The sequence below is a fragment of the Schistocerca cancellata genome, chromosome 2 (assembly GCF_023864275.1).
Source record: "Schistocerca cancellata isolate TAMUIC-IGC-003103 chromosome 2, iqSchCanc2.1, whole genome shotgun sequence".
NCBI classification, from domain to species: domain Eukaryota; kingdom Metazoa; phylum Arthropoda; class Insecta; order Orthoptera; family Acrididae; genus Schistocerca; species Schistocerca cancellata.
In genome coordinates, this window is record NC_064627.1 from 567,096,395 (window position 1) to 567,117,586 (window position 21,192).

Below are 21,192 nucleotides of genomic sequence, written 5' to 3' on the forward strand. Positions count from 1 at the left end.
ATTATACCAAGCGATTTCCACATTTTCGGCAAACTTCAGACAACATCTGGAGGGGAGGGGGTGATATTTTCCAACGACTAGGACGTTCACACAGTGGTGGTTCTCGAATGGCCCCGTGATCAAAAAGTGGATTTCCGTCGTCGAGGAATAGAACATTTCGACTGTTGTTTACAGGCACACGCATGCATATCCGAAGGAACATTCCATTGTATTTTTTCGGAACACATGCACTGCAATTTCTTATTTATGGGCTGGTTCCGGGCCTGTGACTTACAAATACGAGGGGCGATCAGTAAGTAATGCAACACTTTTTTTTTCTCGGACAATTTCGGCTGAAAAATACGGACTTCGTTGTAGGACATCGTGGAATATTCTCGCTTCAGTCACAAAAGTTTCATGAAGTTCTGATAGGTGACGGAGCTATACGTTGCCTTCGAAATGACGTCTGTTACGGAGGTGCGTTCCAAAACAAGTTCGCATAAACCTGTCCGATTTCCCGGGTGGCGGCCAGCCGTACGTAACTGTGACTCCTACAATGTTGGAACGTGCGGACTCTCAGTCCAGGTGACCAAGGTATCAAAATCAAACACCTCGCTGCACAACTAGACGTCTATGTTGGTAGTACTGGAACACTCGTCCACACTCGTCTCTGTTGGTAGCACTGACATACTCGTCCAACAGTTGGAATAATCAAAGGCGTGTGCTCGCAGGGTTCAAATGTTCAAATGTGTGTGAAATCTTATGGGACATAACTGCTAATGTGACATAATTGCTGATGTGACGCAGCATGTGAAAGTTGCTGGATTTGGACGGGTTACTCCTGTAACTGAAATATCAGATTTGAAGATGGTTCTGAATGAACCGAAACCGGTCATATGAATAAAAAATTTGCAATCAAGACGGATTTTAAGTAACATTATAAAATCACTGATTGCTGTTATCCCATAAGACATTATGTCTGTTTTTGCAAAATAACTGCTAAGGTCATCAGTCCCTAAGCTTACACACTACTTAACCTAAATTATCCTAAGGACAAACACACAGACCCATGCCCGAGGGAGGACTCGAACCTCCGCCGGGATCAGCCGCACAGTCCATGACTGCAACGCCTCAGACCGCTCGGATAATCCCGCGCGGCAGGGAGGGGGGGGGGGGGGGGGTTCCTCACCGCCAAATGAAAGACCATGAACAGTAGCTTCCATGTATTTGGCCCAATGAAGGACGCACTCTGAGGGATGGATGATGGCACGTTATTGATGCAGCAATACTTTGGCTCTGACATCGACCAGCAGAGTGGTATCATGCGGGCATACAGGCTCTCCCAGTAAGGTGGCGTAACGCCGTCGCGTTGAACGGAGATTATGATGAGAAACAGAGTTTTGTAGCGAAAAGAATAGAGAATAGTATAGTCTATTGGAATGCCGAATAAAACCAAACTAAATTCAGAAAAAACGTGTTGCATAACCTGTTGAACGCCCCTCGTAAAATGTCTCCCCTGTAAGAGCATATGGAACCGCGTGACCGCTACGTTCGCAGGTTCGAATCCTGCCTCGGGCATGGACGTGTGTGATGTCCTTAGATTAGCTAGGTTTAAGTAGTTCTAAGTCTAGGGGACTGATGACCTCAGATGTTAAGTCCCATAGTGCTCAGAGCCATTTGAACCATTTTTTTTTGTAAGTGCATAACATTAATTGGTTGTACGAATAAAGGTATGGCACATGATCGTCGACATACGGAAGTTTGGTTCTGGTCATGATTCGTGCTCGGATAGCCTTAGCGGTTAAGTAGACCGCTCGCGTAAAGCCCATCCGAGTTCGAATTGTCGTCATTCCATTATACAGCTGAAGGTGGTTCATATTCGCAACTGCTAACGCATTTCATCTTGAAAAATGTTGTTATGTTTCTGTCTCACTTTCAAATGTGTTGCAGCATGCAATAAAAGCTGCTTGGCAGATCGTAATAAGGTATAACTTACTTTCTGATGCCCTGTCGTATTAAATCCTGTGAAACACTGCTTACAAGAAAAAAAAATTCCCGAGCTAAAGTAAAAGATCATTATACACAAACAACATAGAAAACTATTTAGGTTCCGTGCACTCTGGCTGTGTACGGCATACGGGAAAAAGAGTTATACACGCGTCATTTATGTAGCGCGCTTATCGCCATATGGCCTGCCACAGCATAAGAAACGTCGTTTCGAAGTTCCTCCGAACTGCCAATAAACAAGCGGATACGGCCTCATTCGACGCTGATAACGCAGTGAGTTTACGCTGACGCCAATGAAGTCGCGATGAGGCGAGCTTCAGCCGTGCCACGGAACGAGGGCAAGTGGCTTAACGGCACTGGCCTAGGATCAGTGTTATCGAGGGAAAGAGAAGTAGGCCCCAGAGGGAAACGGACAGCGCCGTGTCACAGCTAACGAGCCGGCCACGTTTCTACAGCGCGTGGAGAGCGGCTGGAATGTACAGTAGTGAATTACCAGCGATCGTGGCGCCAGACAACACACACGCCCCGTACAGTCTTAAAAAAGCTCCCCCAATGAAATTTCCGAGTTTTTCCGGGGTTATTATTTTGAGTATTTTCGCATAAGGGACCCGTGGTCCCTCACAGAATAGTAATGTTATTCTGATATTTTCATCATCATTGTCTTGAGGCCTTATTCCCGCTGCAATGCGTGGTCGGCCTTGTTACTATTGATTTGGCAGCGGGTGGCCGGATGCCCTTATTGCCGCCACTCCGAACCACCCTTCCCCCCCGGGACGGAATTAGTGTACCCCAGCTGTCTGCGTCTAGTGTAATCCAGTAATCCATGGAATAGTGCGAACGTGTTTCAAATGTCTGCGAGTCGTGTAACTGAGGCGGAACCTGGGGACCAGCCCGGTATTCACCTAGCGGGTTGTGGAAAACCGCTATTCTGATATTTTCTGGGACGAATTTTTCACTCTACAGCGGAATGTGGGCTGATATGAAACTTCCTGATAAATTAAAACTTTATATGCCGGGCCTTTAACTCTGTTTCTGAGCTTAATTGAAAGCATGTTCGGTAAGAAGATCTAACGAAATGTTAATCCTTCTTGTTTCAGTACGATATACGCGTCACTGCGTTTAAAATGTTTTCGTCGTCTGGAAAGAAAACTCCTTGTCGCATCACTCTAGTTCACGCAATGGATCCACTGGGTTTGGCGGAGAGAACCTAGCGTGCTATTATCGTCCCTTCTACCTCCTTCTATTCTACTCCATCTAAATCTGCAAGCGACCTAACGATGATGTGTGGCGGAGGTACCACTAAGTGATTCCCCCCCCCCCCCCTACCCCTTTCCGTTTTCGACTCGCGAATGGCGCGTGTGAAGAATGATTGTCAATAAGCCACTATATTAGCTCTAATTTTTCGATTTTTCTCTTCGTGGCTATTTTGCGAGATGTATGTTGGCCGACTCTTCCCAGAAAGTAATCACTCGAAATTTCAATAGTACACCTCTCCGTGATGCACAACACTTCTCTTCTAACGTCTACTGTTGGAGTATGTTGGTCCTAGGAAAGAAGAACGACTGTTAGTGTGCCTCAATGCAGCTATAAGTTATGGTGTTTTACCGGAACGACCAAAGCGAAATATGTTTGTGAAAGGATGTTTTTTTAACTATAAACTTCGACTCCCATGAGGAGTGAGAAGCCCTTCTGCCACACCTGACATCTTTCCTTATAGTGTCTCCCATCTATGTGTACTAAGCCTTTAGTTCAAGGTCTCTCACTGGCTAATCAGTTATGTGACGAATTGAGATCGTTATGGATCCCAGGCTAATGAATAACCCTGGGGCGGGAAGGAGGGAGGAAGGGGCGACGTAAGGCAATCGTACTCTTTTCGCGTCATTATTATCTCTCCAGTTTTCTGTTGTTTTAGATGGATTAGGTAGCTCTACTGAGTTTTATCCGCGCAGCCGATTCCTGTCGATGATCATGAAATAGTTTCGATCGGAAAAAAATTGAGAAACAAGAAATTATTTAACCTAATTCTAGTCTGACAGTGAAGTTGCAAGGACATAAAAAACGAAAGATTCTCGTATTATATAGTAAACGCGCCGCTTATGCATTCGGCTGGATGAACCTTCTTGGTTAATTCTATAACATACACGGCTGTTTTAATTCATCTATCATTACGTTATTACATAAAATTTAGAGGATTTTAGGTTATCGTCGATTTCCGGAGAACGATTGACACTCAGCTGCTTCTATGGAAAGGTAAAAGTGGGGATTTAAGGGATGTTAACGCTTTCAGACGATGTGGTTCCGTTTGAAACCACATAGGATTTTCTCATTTCGTGGCATACCCACAGTCGCTACAACTGTAGCCACCCTTTACGTCTCCAGTAGATACTGCTATATAGCGGCTGCAGCTTGAACTGTTTCATATCTTTCGGATCTTAGCAGTTACACGAGCAAACGTAGGAGCCATTTTTGTATTCGGTGCGTGGTTGTCTTTGTTTTCAAATTGCGATTGAACTTGTCTCTGTAACGCGTGTTTTGCGCATGGATTAGGTACGGTAAAATATCATGTTCAAATTTATACTCTGTTTGTTGCGATGATAATTAAATTTATATATTTATTTTCATAATTATTGTGGTGGTTCCTTTTGAAACCACTGCGACTCTAAGAGCAATATGACTGGCTGTGGCCGGCCGCGGTGGTCTAGCGGTTCTAGGCGCTCAGTCCGGAACCGCGCGACTGCTACGGTCGCAGGTTCGAATCCTGCCTCGGGCACGGATGTGTGTGATGTCATTAGGTTAGTTAGGTTTAAGTAGTTCTAAGTTCTAGGGGACTGATGACCACAGATGTTAAGTCCCATAGTGCTCAGAGCCATTTGAACCATTTTTGACTAGCTGTGACAGACTGCTGTACTTCCAATTTCACACGATGTATTCCTGCAGAATAAAGGAAGAGGAGATTCTGGCGTGCCTTTTGGAAGGGATTTGTTCTGATGCCGGCTCAGACTGACAGTAGCAGTGAAAGTGGAGATGATGTGTTGTCTGAAGACAACGAAAAAATCAATTTTGGCATCTATTATTTCCGAAAGTGACAGCAAGGAACGATTAGCAAAAAAAAAAAAAAAAAACTGTTGTTCCAGTTGAAAATCATTCAACAGAAGCAAAGCTTCTTCGAATAAATGGCGCGTCAAGGCACTCTGTGTACTCTAGCACAAAGAAGGAACGTCTCAGAAGCAGATGGAAGTATGCTATCTCTCAACCAGCCATATGTCCAAACGGAGAAAGGAACTACATTTTAACTTATCACAAAAAGTAACGAGATTTCATGCGCAGTGACTCCAGCTGAAACCACGCCGTATGTATTCAGTCAATGTATATAACACCTTTTACTCATATTGTTCTGCTTTATTTATTTATTTACTTATTTACATGTCAAGTTCCGTAGAACCAGATTGAGGAGCAAATCTGCAAGGTCATGGAACGTGTCAGTACATGAAATTACAACATAAAAGTAATAACAGATAAAAATAAAATGTTTAAGAACCCGAAAAAAGTATGTCCATAAGTTTAAGAAAACGCAGTCAACAATACAACAAGAAACAGCTTAATTTTTCAAGGCACTCCTCGACAGAATAGAAGGAGTGAGCCATGAGGAAACTCTTCAGTTTCGATTTGAAAGCGCGTGGATTACTGCTAAGATGTTTGAATTCGAGTGGTAGCTTATTGAAAATGGATGCAGCAGTACACTGCACACCTTTCTGCACAAGAGTTAAGAAAGTGCGATCCAAATGCAGGTTTGATTTCTGCCGAGCATTAACTGAGTGAAAGCTGCTTATTCCTGGGAAAAAGCTAATGTTGTTAACAAGAAATGACAGTAAGGAATATATATATTGAGAGGCCAATGTCAAAATACCCACACTCGTGAACAGGGTTCGACAAGAGGTTCGTGAACCTACTCCACTTATCGCCCGAACCGCCCGTTTCTGAGCCAAAAATGTCCTTTTAGAATGGGAAGAGTTACCCCAAAATATAATACCATACGACATCGAATAAAAAGAAGCAAAGTAGACTAACCCAATGTATATCTAACAATCTAATAAAAACAAGAAAACTAAAAAAAATTTAATATTTTGAGTCTGGAAGCGTTTTAGTAGCCAACCCATCTTTGATCTCTTTCGATGCTCGGCCTGCATTCTAGACATTGATTACCGCTGGGAAGTCATACTGATTACGTTTGATGGTAGAGACCACTGCACCGAGTGTGGATGACCTGAATTTCATAACAATAACGTAACGCTTATGAAATTATTTCTGCTGCTTCAGTCACTTTGTAGTAATAAAGCAATAACTTTCAGGCGTTGAAAGTAAGAGTGATTTCAGGTGTGCCGCAGGGGAGTGTCGTAGGACCGTTGCTGTTCACAATATATATAAATGACCTTGTGGATAACATCGGAAGTTCACTGAGGCTTTTAGCAGATGATGCTGTGGTACATCGAGAGGTTGTAACAGTGGAAAATTGTACTGAAATGCAGTAGGATCTGCTACGAATTGACGCATGGTGTAGGGAATGGCAAATTGAATCTCAATATCGGCAAGTGTAATGTGCTGCGAATACATAGAAAGAAAGATCCTTTATCATTTAGCTACAATATAGCAGGTCAGCAACTGGAAGCAGTTAATTTCATAAATTATCTGGGAGAAGGCGTTAGGAGTGATTTAAAATGGAATGATCATATAAAGTTGATCGTCGGTAAAGCAGATGCCAGACTGAGATCATCATCATCATCATCATCATTTAAGACTGATTATGCCTTTCAGCGTTCAGTCTGGAGCATAGCCCCCCTTATACAGTTCCTCCATGATCCCCTATTCATTGCTAACATTGGTGCCTCTTCTGATGTTATACCTATTACTTCAAAATCATTCTTAACCGAATCCAGGTACCTTCTCCTCGGTCTGCCCCGACTCCTCCTACCCTCTACTGCTGAATCCATGAGTCTCTTGGGTAACCTTGCTTCTCCCATGTGTGTAACATGACCCCACCATCTAAGCCTGTTCGCCCTGACTGCTACATCTATAGAGTTCATTCCCAGTTTTTCTTTGATTTCCTCATTGTGGACACCCTCCTGCCATTGTTCCCATCTACTAGTACCTGCAATCATCCTAGCTACTTTCATATCCGTAACCTCAACCTTGTTGATAAGGTAACCTGAATCCACCCAGCTTTCGCTCCCATACAACAAAGTTGGTCGAAAGATTGAACGGTGCACAGATAACTTAGTATTGGTACTGACTTCCTTCTTGCAGAAGAGAGTAGACCGTAGCTGAGCGCTCACTGCATTAGCTTTGCTACACCTCACTTCCAGTTCTTTCACTATGTTGCCATCCTGTGAGAATATGCATCCTAAGTACTTGAAACCGTCCACCTGTTCTAACTTTGTTCCTCCTATTTGGCACTCAATCCGTTTATATTTCTTTCCCACTGACATTCCTTTCGTTTTGGAGATGCTAATCTTCATACCATAGTCCTTACATTTCTGATCTAGCTCTGAAATATTACTTTGCAAACTTTCAATCGAATCTGCCATCACAACTAAGTCATCCGCATATGCAAGACTGCTTATTTTGTGTTCACATATCTTAATCTCAACCAGCCAGTCTATTGTTTTCAACATATGATCCATAAATAATATGAACAACAGTGGAGACAGGTTGCAGCCTTGTCTTACCCCTGAAACTACTCTGAACTATGAACTCAATTTACCGTCAACTCTAACTGCTGCCTGACTATCCATGTAAAGACCTTTAATTGCTTACAAAAGTTTGCCTCCTATTCCATAATCTTGTAGAACAGACGATAACTTCCTCCTAGGAACCCGGTCATATGCCTTTTCTAGATCTATAAAGCATAGATACAATTCCCTGTTCCACTCATAACACTTCTCCATTATTTGCCGTAAGCTAAAGATCTGGTCCTGACAACCTCTAAGAGGCCTAAACCCACACTGATTTTCATCCAATTGGTCCTCAACTAATACTCGCACTTTCCTTTCAACAATACCTGAGAAGATTTTACCCACAACGCTGATTAAAGAGATACCTCTGTAGTTGTTACAATCTTTTTTGTTTCAATGTTTAAAGATTGGTGTGATTACTGCTTTTGTCCAGTCTGATGGAACCTGTCCCAACTCCCAGGCCATTTTAATTATCCTGTGTAGCCATTTAAGACCTGACATTCCACTGTATTTGATGAGTTCCGACTTAATTTCATCCACCCCAGCTGCTTTATTGCACTGCAATCTATTGACCATTTTTTCCACTTCCTCAAATGTGATCCTATTTCCATCATCATTCCTATCCCATTCTACCTCGAAATCTGAAACATTACTGATCGCATTTTCACCTACATTGAGCAACTCTTCAAAATATTCCCTCCATCTGCCCAAGGCATCTTCAGGATTCACCAGCAGTTTTCCTGACCTGTCCAAAATACTTGTCATTTCCTTCTTACCTCCCTTTCGAAGACTGCTAATTACACTCCAGAATGGTTGTCCAGCAGCTTGACCCATAGTCTCCAACCTGTTTCCAAAGTCTTCCCACGATTTCTTCTTGGATGCTGCAATTATCTGTTTGGCTTTGTTTCTTTCTTCAACATAACTTTCTCTGTCTACCTGGGTTCTGGTATGTAGCCATTTTTGATACGCCTTCTTTTTCCTTTTACAGGCTGCCTTGACAGTATCATTCCACCAAGCTGTTTGCTTCATCCTACTTTTACGCACTACTGTTCCAAGACATTCTTTAGCCACTTCTAGTACTGTGTCCCTGTACCTTGTCCATTCCTTTTCCAATGACTGTAATTGATTACATTCAACTAACTGGTACCTTTCTGAGATCGCTGTTATGTACTTGTGCCTGATTTCCTTATCCTGAAGTTTCTCCACTCTTATCCTCCTACATATGGACCTGACCTCCTGCACTTTCGGCCTCACAATCCCAATTTCGCTGCAGATTAAATAATGATCAGTGACCCAGACTGAGATTCATTGGAAAAATCCTAAGGAAATGCAGTCCGAAAACGAAGTAGGTTACAGTACACTTGTTCGCCCACTGCTTGAATATTGCTCACCAGTGTGGGATCCGTACCAGATAGGATTGATAGAAGAGATAGAGAAGATCCAACGGAGAGCAGCGCGCTTCGTTACAGGATCATTTAGTAATCGCGAAAGCGTTTCGGAGATGATAGATAAACTCCAGTGGAAGACTCTGGAGGAGAGATGCTCAGTAGCTCGGTACGGGCTTTTGTTGAAGTTTCGAGAACATACCTTCACCGAGGAGTCAGGCTGTATATTGCTCCCTCCTACGTATATCTCGCGAAGAGACCATGAGGATAAAATCAGAGAGATTAGAGCCCATACAGAGGCATACGGACAATCTTTCTTTCCACGAAAAATACGAGACAGGAACAGAAGGGAGAACCGATAGAGGTACTCAAAGTACACTCCGCGGAGTATGCATGTAGATGTAGATGTAGACGGAAAGGGGAAGGGAGAGACTAACACACTGTGACGCCTTTCCGTCAATCCATCTCTCCCTCCCGCCTAACTTAGCACTAAACCTGCGTGTGGTGGGATTACATTGCGTATGGAGGAAAACAGGTCGGCCGAGGTGGTCGAGCGGTTCTAGGCGCTTCAGTCTGGAACCACGCGACTGCTACGGTCGCAGGTTCGAATCCTGCCTCGGGCATGGGTGTGTGTGATGTCCTTAGGTTAGTTAGGTTTAAGTACTTCTAAGTTCTAGGGAACTGACGACCTCAGAAGTTAAGTCCCATAGTGCTCAGAGCCATTTGAACAATTTGGGGAAAACAAACAAACAGACCATTTTCGATGGATCCGTACGCTAAGAATAACAGAGAAAACTGGTAATCTCGGTGCGAAGTACCCTCCGCCTGGCACTAGGCTGTCTCGAGGAGCGTGTGCGAGCAGACGGCCCCCAGAAGGTGACGCAGTAAGACGCAGCAGGGACAGACGCTGCGGTGGCGCCGCTGCGCCGCCATTGTATGTTGATGGGCGGCGCGTGCCCGGGATTCCCAGACGCACAATCAGGCCCGCGGGCCGGGAGTCATCGGCCGGCGCTGGCCTCGCCCGCCCTCACCTGCGTGTCACACGCGGGGCGCTGCTCGAGGTCCTCCCACAGCCGGTAAGTGGCCTAGGCCGCCCTACTGTGCGACGCGAACTGACGTCTCGCTTCCCTCGCGCGCCGTCTACCTCTAGATAGCGAACACACGCGGAGATACGTATCTCACGCCCGGCACCAGTCTTCCATTGTCTTCCCCACCTCGGCCAGCCCTTCCACTCCTTCCCGGCAAGAGAAACTATTTCCGGCGGCTGTGCTCAGACTATCAACGAGTTCGGCGAGTGGAGTGTGCGTGACATCTGACAAAGGAAATGAGAGAGACTCTGGTGTGCAAGGAGGTACTTGTCACGTCTACCTATCAGGTAAGCACAGAAACGTCCGGTGTCTTACTCTGTGAGCCGAAATGTTGACGGCGCAAGAAAAGTGGCTTAGATACCATATCGCGTTTCGATCTCTCTCCTCCCGCATCACCCTTTCGTCCATGGAAATTATTACACCATGAATACCCTGAACGAACACTACCAATACTCCGGCATTCTATGCCTGTATCTAGAAAAAGGATCTCTGTCCGATCGGCCTTGGAGGCCCAACGGTATCATGGTGTCATCCTCGGCCCACAGACGTCACTTGATGCAGATACGGAGGGGCATGTGCTCAGCACACCGCTCTCCCAGCCGTTGGCAGATTTCGTGACCGGAGCCACTAATTCTCAATCAAGTACACTACTGGCCATTAAAATTGCTACACCAAGAAGAAAGCAGATGATAAACGAGTATTCATTGGACAAATATATTATACTAGACCTGACATGTGATTACATTTTCACGCAATTTGGGTGCATAGGTCCTGAGAAATCAGTATCCAGAACAACCTCCTCTGGCCGTAATAACGGCCTTGATACGCCTGGGCATTGAATCAAACAGAGCTTGGACGGCGTGTACAGCTACAGCTGCCCATGCAGCTTCAACACGATGCCACAGTTCATCAAGAGTAGTGACTGGCGTATTGTGACGAGCCGGTTGCTCGCCACCATTGACCAGAAGTTTTCAATTGGTGAGAGATCTGGAGAATGTGCTGGCCATGGCAGCAGTCGAACATTTTCTGCATCCAGAAAGGCCCGTACAGGACTTGCAACATGCGATCGTGCATTACTCTGCAGAAATGTGGGGTTTCGAAGGGATCGAATGAAGGGTAGAGCCACGGCTCGTAACACATTTGAAATGTAATGTTCACTGTTAAAAGTGCCTTCGGTGCGAACAAGCGGTGACCGAGACGTGTAACCAATGGCACCCCTTACCATCACGCCGAGTGATATGCCAGTATGACGATGACGAATACAAGCTTCCAAAGTGCGTTCACCGCAGTGTCGCCAAACACGGATGCGACCATCATGATGCTGTAAACAGAACCGGGATTCACCCGAAAAAATTGACATTTTTGCCATTTGTTCACCCAGGTTCGTCGTTGAGTACACCATCGCAGGTGCTCCTGTCTGTGAAGCAGCGTCAAGGGTAACCGCAGCCATGGTCTCTGACCTGATTGTCCATGCTGCTGCAAACGTCGTCGAACTGTTTATCAAAGTCGGAAACGTGGTGGTACGCATTTCTCCTCCTTACACGAGGCATCACAAAAACGTTTCACCAGGCAACGCCGTTCCAACTGCTGTTTGTGTATGAGAAATCGGTTGGAAACTTTCCTCATGTCAGCACGTTGTAGGTGTCGCCACCGGCGCCAACCTTGTGTGAATGCTCTGAAAAGCTAATCATTTGCATATCACAGCATCTTCTTCCTGTCGGTTAAATTTCGCGTCTGTAGCACGTCACCTTAGTGGTGTAGCAATTTTAATGGCCAGTAGTGTAGTTCCTCAATTGGCTTCGCATGCGCTGAGTGCGCCCTGTTTGCCAACAGTGCACGGCAGACCCGGACGGTCCCCCTTCCGTATGCCAGCTGAGCCTGACAGCGCTTATCTTCGGTTATTCGGCGGGAACTGGTATTACCACTGCGGAAAGGCCTTTGCCTCCATGCATGTGGGGTATGTTTGTTAAGTTTTCATCCTTACGCGAATACAGAAAAAAGGCATTCCTACAAATGAATAATGATATGAGTTGTGACTGCTGGATGAGTCTAACGATAGTGGAACTTTTCAGATTAGATCGCAATACAACTTGGCGCCATATTTCGGAAAGGTCGAATGACTGGCATAATGGGCATCGGTGTGCGTCATATCGACAGATCAAACAGACAGCTGGCTGAAGGACAATGACGTGATCGAGTCACCACAACTGTGTGGAACGAAGAGTAGCCATGGGTCTAGAAGAAGTCCACATCACGAGTAGATCATAGAACTGGCCAACTGGCTGTGACGAATTAACGGATGACAACAGCAGAAATCCGGGTAGAAGTTACAAGCCGGCTGTCACCACAAACTGTCTTGAACAGTTACTGGAAACTGGGTTGAAAGGTAGAGCTGCTATTTGTCATTTGCTGTAGTCACAATACCACGGAGAACTACATGGTGTAGAACCAGAGTTAGCTGGAATGCTAAATGACATTGCGTGCTGTTCAGCACTGAGACTCATTTGTGGCTGTTAGATCGACGTCAACATGTCTACAGGGATCCTGGTGATAGGTCACAGGAAGCAGCGATTTTAGAGACACGTACTTCTCTAACTCCTGGAATTATGCTGTGGTGAGGTATTGGATATTGCAGTAGGCCTGATGTGCTAACTGATTAAAGCAGGCTGCATTCTCAGCACTGTGTCGCAAGAATGGTTAAACCATTTATTTTACTGTTCACGACCAGTACGCCAAATGGCATATTCCAGCAGAATAATGCAAGACCCCACACCAGTTCACGCCAGAAGTGCCTTGACGACCGTACAGATCATTGACTACCCTACCTGGTCCCCTTGTTTGTCGCCCAGAGAGCGTGTCTGGGATGCGATGGGAAACGAATACTTTCATACTACCCTCCAGCCAGCAGTCTTAATGACCCGTATTCAGTCGTGGCAGCAAACTTCTCATGGACACATTCGCCGGCTATTTGCTTTCTTGCCACAACGAATACAAGAGTATGCGTGTCACACCTCATATTGATGTTAAAGCTGGACATCAGTTCCGAATGACTTGAAACTATAACCATTTATGCTTCACAAAATTTCATAAACGTTAGCCTGGTGCTTCATGGTGACAGTTACGACAACCGTCAGTGTAACATCTACAGGGGCTGGACAAAGGTACGAAACGCCAAAAACCCATTAGAATGCCTAATACGATGTAATGAAACCGATGTTATATCAGTCGCCTCATAACGGATATATACAGGCCCTGTTTGGTTCTCAGGGAAATCTTACATCATTCTTCCTGCAGTGTATAGGCAAGTTGAGTAATGATATCGGAGGTGGATAGCGATCGCGCACCGTTCTCTCCAAAGTAGATCTCAAAGGCTCAGTGATACTGATATCTGGTGATTGTGGTTACCAGGAGAGATGCGACAGTTCATCTTCGTGCCCGCAAGACCAGTACTGGACGATGGGTACAGTGTCAACAGGGGCTCTGTCGTTTTGAAATATAGCATCACCACCGGGGAACAAACGTTGTTCCATGGGATGGACGCGACCAGCCGAAATGCTCACATAATCCTTGCCAGTAATATGACCTTGTGGAGTAGCAGAGTAGCCACAGCGCTGAGGAACAGCACGATATGGCTGCCCAAATGCGCCATGTTCCACTCTTGGGAAGAAAACTCAGCCGAAGTTGGAAACAATGTCTAGGTTTTACGGCTTCGGCACCACATTCTCACTGGGCATTACTGATCAATGGTTTCGGGATTCCAGGTCACCGTGCTGTTCCCAGCTTAAAGAGCTTCGTGTTGTTTTGGTGCTGACACAGTTCGCGAGTGTGACATCCAATTCTGCAGTGACTCTTGCAGCTGTCGTCCTCTTACTTTTGGATGTCACAATTTTCCTAAAGGACCATCTGCCACGGTGACGAAACACACACTTTTGTCCGTGTTGTGACTTAGCGGAAGATATTTTTCCTCAGTCCATGCATGCGGTAGAAATCTTCAGTATGGAGCCTCTTGGAAAACGGCTACCTTGGTTACGGAAGAACCCACCATATGAGCAGCAACAATTTGTCCCCGTTCAAAATCACTTAGCTCCGACATAATGCACTCATGACTACACAGAACACTCTTCTAACGAGCGAGGTGGCGCAGTCGTTAGTACACTGGACTCGCATTCGGGAGGACGACGGTTCAATCCCGCGTCCGGCCATCCTGATTTACGTTTTCCGTGATTTCCCTAAATCGCTCCAGGCAAATGCCGGGATGGTTCCTTTGAAAGGGCACGGCTGACTTCCTTCCCCGTCCTTCCCTAATCCGATGAGACCGATGACCTCGCAGTTTGGTCTCTTCTCCTGAACAACCCAACCCAACCCAAACCAACACTCTTCTGACCATGACTAACGCTGGCAATTTTTCGGGGACATTGCACAGGTGCCGTCCTTGGTCAAATAGAGTAGTTCAACCTGTACACTTGGTTAACATATGCATTTATGTTCAAGCACGCATTTCTCGTAGTGTTTCCCTATTTTGTCCAACCCGTGTATGTCAGGGCAGCTAAGCATTAGTGAACCAAGACATTTCGATTGTAGCGCCGTCTCGGGAAGATGTCCAAGTGCGAAATTATAAACGACTCTGACCACAAGTTACCAAGCAAGTAGCGAGAATTACACGTCGATGAGATTGAGGGCGGGAATCAGCAGTGGTCACGTAAAACGACATGTTATTACAACTGCCTGAATAACATTTAGAACCTTCAGTAAATCTGCATCAGAATGATAGAAATAAAATTTGAACAAACTTATTTTTGCTGCTTCTTTTCTGAACGAGCTCTGTTGTCCGACTTCTTCACTTGGAAGTATGTTTGTGGCACCGAAAGCATTAGTTAGTACGAATCACATTATGAAGACTGGTGGTCTACTCAGAATCTGCCTCTGCTTCGTACATTAGTGTTAAGTATTAAATCAGTGAATATCTAAGGAAGGAAGCGAGAAAGGGACGAAGGAAGGAAATAAGATCATTAGACACGGACAATGATGGGGAAGGAAATCGCCCGTGGCCTTTTGAAAGAAACGACACGTACATTCGTCTTAGCCGATTAGCGTAAATATAAATCTGTACGACTGGACAGGGTATAGATCGCCGTTCCCCACGTTAACGAATCCAGTGCCTTAAGCGCTGCGCCACCACTATGTTTGTGGTTATAATACAGCATTTTATCGGTTTACAAGAACTTCGTTTTTCCAAAAGTAGCTCAAACAACCTCGGACTGATAGCTCTCATGTCTTTCTTATGCCAGAGCGTCTCTGTAGGTCCGATGTAATTATTGGGATATAATTCCTATTTCTTTTTTTTGCTTAACAATAGGATAGACTACTGAAAGACAGGGTAATAAATAGCATTGACTTCCGTCTTCTTTCATTTATATTAAGATAATATAGTAATGATTTATTGCGGATTGGGCTTGATTCAGTAGTTCTCCTAACCCTCCATCTACCTCGCCATCTGAGCTGGGATTTCATTGAAAACACACATGATTTTATGATCTCCTCTCTATAGTGAAGAGAGTGGCGTGGAAAATACACAACACTGACGACCTCCTTTTCTGATAAGTGTTTCTTAATTTTCAAATGGCTCTGAGCACTATGGGACTTAATATCTGACGTCATCAGTCCCCTAGAACTTAGAACTACTTAAACCTAACTGACCTAATGACATCACACACATCCATGCCCGATGCAGTATTCGAACCTGCGACCGTAGTGGTCGCGCGGTTCCAGACTGAAGCTCTTAATTTTCATTTAGCCACTTACGAAATATCTTTCCGTCAAGTTGCTTTCTATGTAGAATCTTCACCAAGTTTAAGTTTTTCACTTATTCAAAATGGCTCTGATGGTCTAAGGCCTTTAAGATATCCTTCTTTTAAGGAAAACAGTCAGATCGCATAAAACTTCTCATGTGTCAAGTGTATTTCTCATAACATACATATTTTCTCGGAAAGTATATCACGTTTTGATCGTCTTCATGGTAAGGAAAATACTCTTTCTCGCATGTGGCTCATCAGGCGATTTAGGCGATCATCATTTTATATCTTTCAAGGCGATTTATGTGATATGACAAGGAATATTGGTTGCAGCCTTTCTCTAGATACTTCAACTACACTTTGTGTGGCTTTGAAAATATGATCATCTCCTTAATGTTATTTTCTTCAGCCATGACATGTAGAAAGTCGGCTGCAATTTGACCAGGACGAGCTGCTTTATGTTTGACGGCTGTGGTTATAGCGTACTGTTCTGTCGACTTTAGTGTGTTATGCTAAGTCGACATTTTGTAGCTCCTGGATTCATTCACACTGTCAACAAACAGCTTGACGCGGTATTACTTGAAAGAAGAGGCATTTTTTCCATATTGCGACTTCATTCGCCGATGAATGTCTTTTGCGCACTTTAATTCCACTGCAAAAACTGCAAGCAACGGAAAAGGATTTCAGTTTTCCTTTTTTGTTCCTGGGATGTGGAGCCGCATCACCAGAGCAGAAATAAAACACAGCAGACGTCGTAACCACTGGGAATGAGGAAGTCGGAAGTTGTATTGTGGAAGACCCACCTCAACGTGGTTGTTAGAGAGGTAGGCGACCTTCCGTACCGCTATGGGCTGTCGAACCCGTGACTCCGTTGCTACCGCGAGGAGGCGGCTGGTGCCCTGGGAGAAGAGAGCTAACAATGAGGTTCCCCCAGTCGTGGGAAAGCGTCCAACGCGAACCGTCCGCCGTTGTCTTCCCACGCACACCCTCTCCTTACAGAAAAAACAGTTCTCTACACGTGATGACAGATATCTTCCTTTTTTTGTGACCCCATCACGGCACACGTTCTTTTTTTTCAGTACCGGCCTCGCTTTACAGAACTTGAGCAAAATATGAAAACTGTTTTCAAATTACAAAAAAGAGCCATAAGAATAATACCGGTACCGAGAAAACGGTAATCGGGCTCACTGTATATGTCTGTTCAGAATACTGGGGGATACTGATTACACCATGTGAGTACATTTACCAATCTATTATGCACATCAAAAATGACCTGGATAATTACTACACAAACAGCTCTGTCGACGACCATGTAACTTAAGCTGAACTTACAGTTAGCACCAAAGAATAAACATGAAACTCAAAACAGTATCTTCTATCAAGGTACGAAACTTTATAACAGTTGCTCAGGGAGACAAAATTACTGAAACAAACTTATTTAAAAAGGCAGTTAAAAAGTACCTGTTACGTTTTACATTCTATACTGAGGGATTACATGGATAGTACAGTGAGGATTCGGTAATAATACAGCACAACTAAATACTAAACATAATTCTAAATTATCTCTGTCATTTAACACAACGCTTTTGCACTACAATGTTTTCCTTTTCTTTTCTGAAAAAAACTTTAGGTCTAAAGCTCTGAAATCTATAATACTAAAGTCTTATCCTCCTTTGGACTTCACACTCATTACCGACTCAGATAAGCATATGGTAAGTCGCGGTACACAAAATGGATTTCAATACCGCCTCTATGGCCCCGATGTCACTTGGCAGACTGTGTAGTGTTACTTAATGAAACAGTGTATCTGTAGTTTGTGAGCGATAACTAGTAGTAAGAAATGAATGGACAGTGAAGTACTAGCTTTTTACATTACTGAATAAGTTTGTTAAAAAAAACGGTATCCTCGTCAAATAAAAATCGTCTGCCATACACGGTCGTCAAAATTCGTGACATCGCGGTGCATCACCCCTACCTACACCTACACACCCAATGGTTTATGGTACTGCCACATGTGTACAATACTGGTACATATGCGACGGTACCATAAAAAACTGGGTGTAGATATGGTTTGTAGTGATGCGTCGCGAAATCACGCTTTGACGACCGTGCATGGCAGACGATTTTTATTTGACGAGAATGATATATGCACATCTCTTACGAGCCACGCTCGAAACTAATAGTTGTTAGTAAAATACAACACAATGTGGTGGAATGATGTCTTCTTTCATGACACTTATATCAGGGGGACTGAAAAGTAGTGTCCTTTTATTACATTATATTCAACCAGATAAATATTTAAGAAAATTTTCATTTTAATTAATGATGTAAACAATAATTCTCGTTATCAACAACCTTTTTGCATATAGTGTGCAAATTTTCAATGCTGGATCGATAAATAATCAGTTTTTGAGCAAAATATCGGAGATGACATTTTGGACATTAGCCAGATACTGGAATTTTTTGCCGTATAGAAAATGTTGTAGCGCTCGGAATAAATAGAAATCCGATGGCGCAATATCGGGAGAGTGTGGCGGGCGAGGCAGTACCTCCCACCCCAGTTCATTAAATTTTTACCAGGGTTCTTCTTGCGCAGTGGGGTCTTGCATTATTGTTTTGCAGAATTTCTGTTGACAGTCAGTGGACACTACTCAACTATTCAATTAAAGATTGATTTACTCGCTCAAGCTGTTCACAATAAAGATCTGCCTCACAGTTTATCTAGCTTTCAGCACTTCAAAATGAACGATCCCACGAATACTCTACCAAACATACAGAAGCACCTTTTTGGGGTGTAAACCTGACTTAGCCGTACTTCGTCGCGATTCATTCAGAGGCCTATAGCGTTTTGGATTACCATGAAGAACTCATTTTTCATCTCCAGTAATCAAGCGATCAAAAAACGCTTTTTTTTTTTCTGCGGATAGATTAAGTGGGACCCCAATATTTGCTCTTCTTACTTTTCCAGTCTGTTACAAAAATGTTCTTGGATAGTCGACCAAAGTTGGTTAAGAGTGTCTGACAATTCTCCGACTGTCTAACACGGATTTGCTTCCTCTTCCGCCGCGCGGGATAGCCGCGCGGTCTCAGGCGCCTTGTCACCGTCCGTGCGGCTCCCCCTGTCGGAGGTTCGAGTCCTCCCTCGGGCATGGCTGTGTGTGTTGTCCATAGCGTAAGTCAGTTTAAGTTAGACTAAGTAGTGTGTAGGCTTAGGGACCGATGACCTCAGCAGTTTGGACCTTACCACAGATATCTAATTTCCTTCCCCTTCCGCCCTTAACACTTCATTGTCTACAGTTGTTGCTCTTCCTGATTGATACGAGTCGGAAAGGTCAAGATTAGCCTCTTTGAACTTAGAAAACTACTTTTGGCATTTGCGAACGTCTAGTCCACTTGGATAAACATCGCAAGTGTTTTTTTGGTTGCCACTGTTGCGTTACTAAATGGTTCAAATGGCTCTGAGCACTATGGGACTTAACATCTGAGGTCATCAGTCCCCTAGAACTTAGAACTACTTAAACCTAACTAACCTAAGGACATCACACACATCCATGCCAGAGGCAAGATTCGAACCTGCTACCGTAGCGGTCGCGCGGTTCCAGGTTGAAGCGCATAGAACCGCTCGGCCACTGCGGCCAGCGTTGCGTTACTACCCTTGTGAAACATGCCGGATATGCACGTCTTTTGGTATTTGGCTGGCCACTTCACCATTTGCAAAAAAGACCTGAAAGTTTAATTATTTACGAGTAAAAAAGTCGTTCTAACCTTAAAATGTCTTTGGCATGACTTTGAAGTACATTGTAAGATGATGTAGGGTGTGACGTCATAAGCGAGTGACTGCGTGTGAGATCGCTCTCTAAGTTTTCATATATTTTTAGGTTTCAGATACATATTTTAACGGTTTTTGTGATAATATTTACTATATACTTTCTTGTGTTGTGACCTGATATTTGTGAGTGTTTCGTATCGAGCAACTTAACCTTTTGCCTGTGTTTACATTCCGCGCTGACCAGTTGCAGCTGTAGCGGCGCATCGAAAGCTAACAAGGGAACATCCCCATCGCACCCCCCTCAGATTTAGTTATAAGTTGGCACAGTGGATAGGCCTTGAAAAACTGAACACAGATCGATCGAGAAAACAGGAAGAAGTTGTGTGGAACTATGAAAAAATAAGCAAAATATACAAACTGGGTCGTCCATGCGTAAGATAGGCACTATTAAGGGCAATGTAAGATGAGGAGCTCCTTGGTCCCGTGGTTAGCGTGGACAGCTGTGGAACGAGAGGTTCTTGGTTCAAATCTTCCCTCGACCGAAAATTTTTAACTTTTTATTTTCAGTTTATGTGAAAAACTCTTATGTTTTCATCACTTTTTTTGGAGTGATTATTACATCCACAAGAAAACCTAAATCGGGCAAGGTAGAAGAAACTTTTCACCCGTTCGCCAAGTGTACTAGTTAGGTGGGTCGACAACATATTCCTGTCATGTGACGCACATGCTGTCACCAGTGTCGTATACAAAATATCAGACGTGTTTTCCTGTGGAGGAATCGGTTGACCTATGACCTTGCGATCAAATGTTTTCGGATCCCATTGGAGAGGCACGTCCTTTCGTCAACTAATCACACGGTTTTGCGGTGCGGTCGCAAAACACAGACACTAAACTAATCACAGTGAACAGAGACGTCAATGAACGAATGGACAGATCATAACTTTGCGAAAACAAAGAAAGCAAAATTTTCAGTCGAGGGCAGATTTGAACGAAGGACCTCTCGTTCCGCAGCTGTTCACGCTAACCACGGGACCACAGTGCTACTCACCTCACGTTGCCCTTCATATTACCTATCTTACGCATGGACGACCCAGTTTGTATATTTTGCTTATTTTTTCATAGTTCCACACAACTTCTTCCTGTTTTCTCGATTGATCTGTGTTCAGTTTTTCAAGGCCTATCCATTGTGCCAACTTATAACTAAATCTGAGGGGGGTGCGATGGGGATGTTCCCTTGTAAGTACTAATTAATTGTTTGTGTATAGTGGTTTATTTAGGAACTTTAGTAGTCTTCAACCGGTGTTCTTGGTGTTTTATGGTGAAATAATTTCAGAAGAACCTTTTGGGAACTGTTTTCAGCTTCGTTACTGTGTCATTAGACGTTTGATTCTCTTTCTGTATTAGTCTTTTGTTATATTCACATTTGTTGTTTATTAATACTGT

At 44.1% G+C, this 21,192-nt stretch overlaps 1 protein-coding gene across 2 annotated transcripts in view; it reads right to left on the reverse strand.

The window, feature by feature from the left end:
* Positions 1-21,192, reverse strand: part of LOC126162160 (SH2 domain-containing protein 4B-like) — a 649,869-nt gene that overhangs the window by 49,088 nt on the left and 579,589 nt on the right. The window contains exon 1 of one of the 2 annotated variants that reach the window (XM_049918471.1): positions 1,976-2,071. The exons of the other annotated variant lie outside the window; for it this stretch is intronic. Within the exon in view, the coding sequence (XP_049774428.1) occupies positions 1,976-2,056 (81 nt within the window). The 5' untranslated portion in view covers positions 2,057-2,071. Of the gene's footprint in view, positions 1-1,975; positions 2,072-21,192 lie in introns of those variants that run through there. 2 annotated transcript variants of the gene reach the window in all.